The following is a 10,132-nucleotide window of genomic DNA, read 5'->3' as shown; positions in this document are numbered from 1 at the left end:
CCACACATCACATCTGGATGGACCGCCAAGTGGAGTAAGGGGGTTGGGCTTTTACATTGGACCGTCCACTGAAACCACCAGAGCTAAACCTGCTGCCTTAATCAGTAAATTTGTGTTTGCTAGTGGAACCAACAGCCATGATGAGATAAAACCTCACCTCTCTGCTCCAATGGCTCTTCCCCCTAACCCTTATGCAATGTGACATATGCAAGCACATACATACATACACACATATACATATACATATAGCAGTACATCAGTAATCAGCACAGTTTAATCATATGAGCATGTGCACGTGTCCCACTCTCTGGGTGCGTGTGTGAGAGACAGAGAGAGACAGAGTGAGAGAGTGAGTGATGGGAGGGGGAGGACAGAGAGAGAGGGGGGGATTAATGCAACACTAAATTATACCTGAGGGAATTTTTGCAAAATTATGTTTTCACTTTCAATTACACTAATGCATCAAACATCAAACACAAATATGAAATTTAATTTGATACACATTTAATTTGATAACTGTATGCACCTATTTTGTAAAAAAAAAAAAAAATCAATCAATCAATAACCATCACTTTTGCACTCATTATTGACAAGAACCAACAGGTTCCATCTTTCCATCTGTAAATTAACTTAAAAAGGAGAAAGAGAGAAGGCACACGGTGAAAACAGTCTGCTCCTCCACAACACTTGAAACAGTGTACAGACCAAGGCAGTGTGTACTGGTGACTATGTAATAATGACAGATCCTTTTACATAAATGAGAACAATACTCAATCATACCAATAATAAAAAAGACACAATAGTGCCCACATAATATTAATCCACACATTAGTTCTCACACACAGGTTAGCACTTGTCCACACATCCTGTCTGACACACATACACACACACACAGACACACACACATACAAGAATGATTTTGAATGTGAGGAAGACAGATATCAAACAAGAACAAACATATAAGAGTAGGAAGGTCAAAGTCAACATGTTCCCCGCAGTTCTGCACCTTTGCACACACACACACACGGACTCGCGGACCACAACTGTGTGACAGAGTGTCACTCTCGCGGCTGTATGTCCAGAATATTTTCGGCCAGGCTGGTGAGCTTGCAGTCCTCCAGCGCTCTGACCAGCCGGCTCAGCTTGGCCGCCCGCCCCTCTGCCTGGATGAAGCGGCTGAGCAGCTGATAGGCTTGCTCGTACAGCCCTTCTCTCTCGTACTCATAGGCCAGGTTGTCTATGGCCGGGCCCTTCAGAGCGCGGCAGCTCTTGCCCAGGACCCTCCCGACGTGCTTCCACTGGCGGCCCACTCCATTAGAGAAGCTCTGAACATCTGCCGCCGTCAGCATTCGGTCCTCTGACAGGCCAAAGGATAAAGGAAATAAGTGTTAGTCTATAAACAGATGTGTGTATCAACAGTAAACAGCTTTCAGACTTCCTATAGACCTTAACATCTATAGGACAGTAACAGGATTGTTGACATGTGGGGCCTATATCGTTCTTATGTCGACGGGAGTTGTTACATGCTTTTGCTCAACATCTGGTTCCATTACTGATATTTTTGTTAAAAGGCATATTCTATTGGAAAAATGCAATTTTCCAGCTTTCTGCGTGGCTATGGGGCATTTGGGCTGTAAATTGGCGTGCATGAATATTGAAAATTGAAGTTTGTGATTTTAAATAAACATTGTATGACCAAAACCGCTGCCTGCTCTTTGCAGTTTCATAACCAGCTTAGAATTGGAGTGAAATTTTTTTTTTTTTTTTTTTAAAGATTTATTTTAGGCATTTTATGCTTTATTGATAGAGACAGTGTGAGAGAGAGACAGGAAGGTATGGTAGAGAGAGAGGGGAGGACCTGCAGCAAATGACCACAGGCCGGATTCGAACCCGGGTCGCTGCGGGAAGGACTGAGCCTTATGGTACGCACTCTACTTGGTGAGCCACCGGGGCGCCCCCTGGGGTGAAATTCTTGATATATTTTAGATTCAGAGTCAGACTCAGTTTGGACCCAGAGCCGGTGGGACCGCTGGAGGAGGCGGTTGCCTTCTGGTCAACACTCAGTGAACAGATGTCTCTTGTGCTGAATCTGAATTAAGAAAACTGAATTTGACCAAATCTGAAATTATGAAATTAAAGGGAAATAAATGAATAATAAAAACAAAAATCACATTCAATTTCAAATTGTGCCTAACAAATAACATTTTTGAATTAATTTATTCTGCAAATTATTATTATTATTTTTACTTCAACTGTTCAATGTGAGCATGACAAATTCAAATGCATGCAATTCAAATATAATCTCTGCTGGCACTAATCTCTTTCCATAGATTGGCCGCTGCTGTGAATGGAAATGATACACTCACAGTTATCAAGACAGGCGCCAGATGCAGTAAAAATTGGGTGCATGAAACCACTATTTCTTTGTGAACCTGAAGGCAAAGATGTTTCTAAGGAATTTATTGTACTTTTAAGGCAATTTGCCAATAATGCACACTGAATTTAAAGTCACCAACATGGGTCTGATGTATCTGAAAAAGGCTCCAACGATATAAATGCTTTACTGATGTGCGACTTATTTTTGCTGGGCAAAATGGCGAGCAAGCCTGGCCCTCAACAGGGCTGCAGTCAGATCCACATTACCATGTTGTCTTCCCTTCAGTGAGCCCCCTAGTGACGAAATGTCTGATGTAAAGTAAACTGTTCTGGTTCTCAGCAAGGGAAGAAAGGCCAAGTCAGAACTGAAGAGGCATTGCAACTTTATATAGGAAGGAAGTCTTATACATTTACTCTCAGAAACACAATAAAAAAGGCTTTTCCACTGTGTTTTACTCTTATGTTTGAAACCAAATTAAACTGCAGCTAAAATTGTTTAGTCTCTAGAAATCAAATAAACCCTGTTTGAGGATATTGGGTTCTTGAAATACTTAAAACGCTGCATCTTTTGACAAACTGCCCACCTTTGAATGGTGCAGCATTAGGAAAAATTGAAATGCAGAAAAAACTGGAAGTTGCCAAATCAGCTTATATTTACAGGATATGCACAATTTCTATCAGCCATCGTTCTGTTACATTCAGCGTGGATTCAGCAACCAGAGCGGAGGATTGTGGGATACACTTCATGCTGGAAGCTTGCAATTTCTACCCTTTGTGGAAGGGAGGAGAAATGAAGGAACGAGGGAGAATAAATGCTCCCTTGTTTAAGGGGGAACCAAATTCCACTTTGTTTGTCAGCCATTTTTCATCCTGGCATTTTGGGGATTCCCTCCACTTTGAAGGAAAGGCAACATCCAGAAGAAAGTGTTTTACGTGGAACCAAACGCAGCCCAGTACCGAGTCCTGGGAGAATTGCACGGGACTCGGGTGTCAGAAATGCTCATCTTGACCTTTAAGGAACTCACCAAACACCCTCCTCTGGAACCGGAAGCAGTTGCTGGGCACAGGAGCCTCTTCCGGTGTGAGGGCGGCTGGCTGCGGGGCGTGACCCAGGGCCTGGTTCTGCAGCTGCTGCTCCAGGTCATCAATCTCCTCGTCACGCAGGCGCTCCGGCTGACAGGGGATGACAAGATCAGATGGTATCAACGAATGAGAATATTTAGGGGAGAGCTCAGCCCCCCGAGACACTCTCACTTTTTAGTGAGTGCGTGTGTGTGTGTGTGTGTCCGTCCAACCACAGGACTCAGTATCAGTGTGGTTTCACTACTCTTCTCTCCCCTGCTGCTCATTAGCCTGGGCTCTCCTCCTGCCTTGATGCCATTTTGCACTCTGACTCCCACTTACCCATGCTGAATAACAGAGAAATCAATAAATCTGTGAATAGCTCATGTATACCTGCTTTATAGCTAGTGGCATATGTAGTCCATCACTGCAAACACAAATTCGCAATTATTCAATCTTGAGCAAAATAAAAGAAATATCTTGCCGTGTGTGCAGTGCCAAGAGGCATCCTCACTGAAAACTGTTTCCCCGATCAGCAACTTCTTGACTGACCTGCATCAGCAACTAATCAAGCACACAGGTGTATCCTCAAAGGTTATCTTATACACATTAATGCAGAGGGCATTTCACCTTTATAAATCTGCAGGGTAGCTTATTATTTTGCCTCCAATTCCCAATAGTAATATAGTGTAGGCTATTTTAAAAGACATCAGTTATTTTTCTGTGACTTGTGTATGAGATGGCAAAATCTTCAGCCTAATATAAACTGGAATGTAGCCATGAATTGTATCCACCAGTACTCATAGTGGACGTTTTTTTTAAATCAGCAAAGACAGTGAAAAAATGTTATCCATGCATGCTATAAATTTGGAATTCAACACCATATTTAGCTGCAACAGGAGAGTGCCGACTACTTGAAATTTTTAAATACTGGGGCTCCTTCTCAGATCACTCCCCCAAAAAAGCAGCATTATTTACAAGCATAAACATACACTATACCTGTGAAAAGTGGATGTGCTGTAGGCAAAGCTGCAGGTTGTCCAGACAGAGATCCAGTGTGTGTGTGCTGGCCTTGAGCTGGGTTTTCACAGTGAATTCCTGCGTCGCCGTGAGAAGCCGGCAGGCGTGTTGGGAGAGGGACTGGCACACCGCTCCGGAGCCGTAGCTCTCCAGGAACTGCTGACACACCGCTACATCCACAAACTTCACCTCCACCCCCAGCAGGGGATCGGCGTCGTGGAGTTTTAGTATCTCATAACCACCCAGGCCTCCTGCAGAATCTGGCCATGGAAAAGATTGTTTAGTGAATTTGATGTCCAAGCAAACACATTTTTGTGATGAAAAATGTTTCCTCTTTCCATCTTACTCATATAGGCACCATGTTCTATCATTCAGACATCTACAATACACATAATTAGTATGCTATACATGCTGTCTAGAATGTCAGTGCTCACCTATGAGTGTCAGCTTGATGACTTTGAAGACAGTGAACTTTCCCTGTTTGTCTTTGTAGAGCGACAGCAGGTTCACTTCGGGACACAGCGACTGCAGAAACAGAACCGCACATCCTGTCCATGGCCCTTGATCCACAGTCCTGTCTGCCATTCTCTGATGCAATACACAATGTGAGACATAATTTTACATGACTCCAGTGGTGAGCATTCAAAAGCAAAGGATCTTTTGCCTGATGTGCAAATACAGAAAACAGGGGGTCCACAGAGAAGCTAAAACATATGGGGATTAATGACTTAAAGCCTAAGAAAGGACTTGTGGCCCCTGCAGTGCTGGCAGCCACGCTTACAGCAGCTGAAAAATATCCTGGAAGAATCACCATCTCTACTTTGCTTCTGTATCTGGACGTTCCTCTTCATAATATCATAGGCAACAACACTGATTTGTGCAAAAGGTGCTGACTTATTATCTCTAATGTGTCCGCATCTCTCCCAAGAATATTTGCATTTATTGCACGAAGAATGATGTGCATCCAAAGGAAGAGGGCGCTTAACTCCTCTCCAAAGAGGAGTTTAAAAGTAAAGACCCAGACCCAGAGCTTAAAAGTAAAGTGTCCAAAACAACAGAACATTAGGAGTTGTGAAGGTCAAGAAGTTCATGTATCACCATGATCACCTTCTCAAGGAAAGCAGAAGGCTTCACCACTTCAAACTCTTCTTTCATTACCCTCAAACAGAGGCCGGGATGCTCTCCTCCCTCCACTAACAAATGCCCAGATTTCCCTCCACTCTCCTCCCAGAGACTTCAGGGTTCCTGCTCCTACTTTTCCTCCAAGGCACCAGATTCCTCCTCCGCTCCTCTGTCAGATTCCTCCACTAAACCTCCAGAACATCCAGTCCCTCCCTTCCTCTCACCGGTTCCAGAGGAGCTCGGTCCTTCCAGGCAGCTTTCTGAGCCACCAGGGATCCCTTTGCCTTCCTGTTTAGAGCTTCTGAAAGATTCCCTCTCCCACGTACGCACATCGTCTCCATACAAGAGAAAAGCACATATAGATTGCACTAAAAGATACAAGATACGCCATATTTAGTGAGTTTGGAATTATAAGGGTCTATCTGTTTGAGGTGCAGTTCCAAGATACTGAGCATCAAAGATCTGACACCCCATCTGGCAAAACTGTTATGTAACCTACTTTTTATCGTTTTAAAGCCTAGGCCTAGTTTTTTTCAATGTGTGAATGTATTGTACAACGGGTATGTATGTATTGTTCAATATGTATGTATTTGTACAATTTTTACTGTTATCCTATGTTTGAGTTTTGCTTTTATGTGAAGCACATTGAGTTTGTCTGTGTAGGAAATGCGCTATATAAATAAACTTTTACTTACTTACTTTAAATTAATAATTTAAATATATAACCCCAAAAGGCACCCCATATTTTCTGATTAAGAATCACAGATACTCCACCACATTGATTTTTGAACCCTTCCTAAGCGAAGACATTGTTATATTTATGATTTATTTATGGGTATAAACTTGTTTAGTTGTGTTTTTTTGGTATTTTGACCTGTTTCCATTTTCTGCAAATAAATGTTCTGAATGAGAATATTTCTGTTTGAAATTACAATCAAACGTGGTCAATAGTTCATAAAAGAATATCAAAAGTTAGATTTTACCCATAAACTGTGAAACTAAAACTTTTGATATGGTCTATTAATTTTTTCCAGAGCTGTACAAACAGCCTCTCCATTTACCATCACTGAAATTTACTACTCAGCAGTTTTCTTTTCATTTGTTAAGATTATTTAGGCATTCCTTTCATCTCAGGCAGAAGATACCATTTCCTATTATTCCCCTAAATCATATACCTAAATCTAAATTGGAGCGACAACTCGAAAAATATTGAGAAACCAGGGGACACAAATCAAACAGCTTGTCGTCCAGAGTTAAAACCACTCATCACTTTACAGGCCCCTGGTTGTTGTTGCCTTTACTCTACCTTACCCTTTTATACCCCAACCTCCCTTTGAAACCCTCATTACATAAAAACATGTTTAATCTCACTTCCTCCCCTCCCCCACTCCAGCTACCATCTCCTGCAGTCTGGATGAACTGTACTGAGGCCCGCCGGCTCACACTTGGTCTTGTTTGGGATCAGTCTGTGTCACCACGCACAGGATGTACACAGCTCTACATGGAAAGAGCATCATCTGAGCTGGATTACATGCATCTCCTCATATATCACTCTAATACAGTGTATGTTTGGCTGCTGGGCCTAGTACAGGAATCTCCACAACTTAGCCGGTATGTAATCATATGCCATCCTATCTACCGGAAGTCTAGAAGTATACTGGTGAGATTAGTTCACCAGCTGTATGAGGATTATGTGATCATCAGGAGCTTAAAATATAATTTAGCTTCAGCTGCCAAAAGGCAACCTCTAGTATTCCCTGGACAGCTCGTCAGTCGTTTGTGTGAAAAATATTGATTCATCCCGCAGAACAGCGGCATGCTTTCATAAATTAGTAATGTAAGCAATGAGCCACAAGAGGCCGTGCTTTAACCTCATTTTAGAGCAGTTCTGAGGAGTTGATAGGCACAAAGCGGAGTGATTTAGCTAGCTTTTACAAAACAGTGGTAACACATCATAGTACAAAAAAGGACAAAACTGTCTAGTAAATCTTATTTTTAACCAACAATTATTACACGATATAAACTGTGATAAATGATATTCTTCTGCCAAGCAATGAAACTAGATCTTGAGCGGTAGCTGAACAAAGTGGTTGCTAAGCGACACAGAAGTACAGGTATGACTAGTGATTTTCGGTTAGCGCATTAATATTGAAGTAACTGTCACGTGTGCCTTTATCGGGTTTTTCCTTTTTTTTTTCCCCAGCCGCTTTACAACGTAACCCGGCCAATCACAACCGGAGACCCGGAACCATCCGTTTTATAAAGTGTAGATTTGGAGGAGGTCTATCAAAACACCATAACATGGCACGACGTTTTGCTGTGTTGGTATGAGAGCAGTCTGTGTTGGTAGACCGCACATAGACGAACTACCATCAACTTTACTTTGGTCACGGCGCGATTAATTACACTGCTGAAGTGTTAACTGTACAGGAGAAGACATGGGACCATGCGAACATGGTTTCTAACTTATCACTCTGTTGGCGACTTTTAAAGCTGATTTTTAGTGGAATTTCTTACAGCCATGAACTTACCTTAAAACTTTGTTATATTGTTCGCTGACACTTCCTCCTGTAGGATCACACCCACTGACACAGTAATAACTTCCTGGCGTCCAATTGGCTGACTGGACATCAAGAAACATTGTGATTGGTGGAAATCAACATGCCGCCTGGGGAAACATTCGTGACGGGAAGGAAGTGGTTGTTTTCATGTTTAGTTTTTTTTTCTTATGCAGCAAATTCAAATGTACAAATAATAGGCAATATGTTTAAATTAGGCTACAACAAAGTTTTATGAACAGTCATTGTAAATTCGGAGCACCACACAGACATTAATATCATGAAAATACTAGTATAAAAAAATTTAAAAAATGATGAAGTGAGACAAAGTTAAAGGAAGTGGTTGGTGGCGGTGGCGGTGGCAGGCGGTTGGCCTGTGTAGCTGCTTCAAGCGTTTTGTCACAAAAAGTTGTAATTTATGAAAACGGTACCATACTGCCAAAATCAGCAGGTTACATAGATTTGCTCATTTTCTGTGACAGGACCTGTATTAAAAGCTAAATCTAGTCATCAATGTCGTGAATGATTCAGATACAGTTTCCATTTGGTGTTTATCATATTCTCCAAACTAGTCGTATGATAGCCTCGGATACTCTTTGACTTTCAAAGAGCATTTTAATCCATTCAACCCGTGATCCGCCACAAAACAACTCCGGGAAGAAGCATACACAGTAACTGGCCACGTGAAAAAAGCTATACATATGTATATTTATGTTACTGACGTAGTGTGTAGGCCCAAGTTGCGCTGTTCAGCAGACCAAACTAAATGTCATCAGTGTGGATGTGGAAGCCAAAAGACAGCGAAGAAGTCGCTGTGGCTGCAGAGGGGCAGCAGGCCTATTTATTTAAGCCTCATTTATTGCGACCACCAGGTGGCGCTAATGATGCATGTCAGTGTTCACTGCCAGATATGGACGAACAGATTACATGCAACTTGATTACAGTCATCTAGGTAGGAAAACAAATTGTAATCTGCTTCAGGAACTGTTAAAAATAAATACATAAATAAACACCACAATAACAGGGAAGGGAAAAATAAATGTGAGATTACCGAGATTCTAGACACTAAAGTAATTCTTCACATTGTGAAATAGGCCTAATGTATATCATGTTAACACCATTCAATTTACAATATGAAAATCCGGATACATTGTTCATTCTTGCATAGTCTTGAGTTTAGGGGGAGAAAGTAACTGAAAGTAATCAGATAATTATACTTGAGTATTCTACTGTCACTGATTAGAATTTTAAGCAGTGAATCAATAATCAGTGAAATAGATTACAGTTTGAAAGTGCTTTCCTAATCAAACTATCTGCTTTGGAGATTTCCCTCCTTTCCTTGTGTCCAAAGCCTCATTCACAACCTCTTGCCATTCACCTGGCCTGATTACTCAGGTCAGTATCTCACATCACTACTTTGTTTCTGTACTCTGTTCATTTTACTGTTGCTGTATAAAATGAGGAACATTGCTGAAAACACCATATGAAACGCAAAGGGGCAGTCTGGTTTGGAGACTTCCATCATGCTTCTTCACCAAGAAGTTTTGAGATTGTCTGTATTGACAGGAAACTAATGATAGGCCTAACTCTAAAGAAACTGTAGCTATTAAAAAAGTTAACCTTAAATATATCACTAATATGAAGTCTGAATAACATAAGATAAGTGATATAAGTGAGCTCAAATGAAATAAACAGGGTGTAGCCTATACTATGCACACTATATTTTTCTCCTTTTTTTTGTGACATTGATTTACCATCAGCATCACCAATTTATACTTATAAAAATGTAGGGATGTCAGCAGTATTGCTTCATACAGTTATTTTCCAGCTCAAAATTGCATTTTATGATTGGATAGGATCCAGCAGTTGTTTTTCCAGCAGACATTAAAGCCGAGTCCTTCTAAACAGTGGCAATCTAAAAGTAAGAGAAGTGAACTCATGTCTCTTAAAATTCACACTGACCTCTGTCTTTCAAAAGGACTCTGATCATGATT

At 41.3% G+C, this 10,132-nt stretch overlaps 1 protein-coding gene across 4 annotated transcripts; it reads right to left on the bottom strand.

Moving 5' to 3' along the window:
* Positions 1 to 537: 537 nt before the first annotated feature.
* tradd (tnfrsf1a-associated via death domain) lies at positions 538 to 8,166 on the bottom strand. Of its 4 annotated transcripts, XM_071910293.2 has the most exons (6): positions 8,112 to 8,134; positions 5,805 to 5,915; positions 4,893 to 5,046; positions 4,438 to 4,718; positions 3,402 to 3,549; positions 538 to 1,357 (listed from the first exon to the last, which is right to left on the bottom strand). In XM_071910293.2, exons 2-6 carry the CDS (start codon positions 5,910 to 5,912, stop codon positions 1,059 to 1,061), a joined length of 990 nt encoding a protein of 329 aa, XP_071766394.1. In that variant the 5' UTR covers positions 5,913 to 5,915; positions 8,112 to 8,134; the 3' UTR covers positions 538 to 1,058. The 4 variants fall into 4 exon arrangements, with proteins under 4 accessions (XP_071766394.1, XP_071766396.1, XP_071766395.1 ...); XM_071910295.2 differs by lacking the exon at positions 5,805 to 5,915 and having other exon boundaries at positions 8,112 to 8,166; XM_071910294.2 differs by lacking the exons at positions 5,805 to 5,915; positions 8,112 to 8,134 and adding an exon at positions 5,566 to 5,774.
* Positions 8,167 to 10,132: the final 1,966 nt, after the last annotated feature.

This window comes from Centroberyx gerrardi, chromosome 1 (genome assembly GCF_048128805.1).
Source record: "Centroberyx gerrardi isolate f3 chromosome 1, fCenGer3.hap1.cur.20231027, whole genome shotgun sequence".
Classification (NCBI taxonomy): Eukaryota; Metazoa; Chordata; class Actinopteri; order Beryciformes; family Berycidae; genus Centroberyx; species Centroberyx gerrardi.
This window is presented reverse-complemented; position numbering and strand designations above follow the sequence as displayed.

Bases quoted from the DNA above. Each gene is read 5' to 3' on its own strand.
- tradd (XM_071910293.2), bottom strand. From the start codon at position 5,912: ATGTGCGTACGTGGGAGAGGGAATCTTTCAGAAGCTCTAAACAGGAAG. The intron at 4,719-4,892 runs GTGAGCACTGAC...TTCCATGGCCAG, and splicing joins CATCAAGCTGACACTCATAG to ATTCTGCAGGAGGCCTGGGT. The intron at 1,358-3,401 runs GTGAGTTCCTTA...TTGGCCTGTCAG, and splicing joins GTTCCAGAGGAGGGTGTTTG to AGGACCGAATGCTGACGGCG.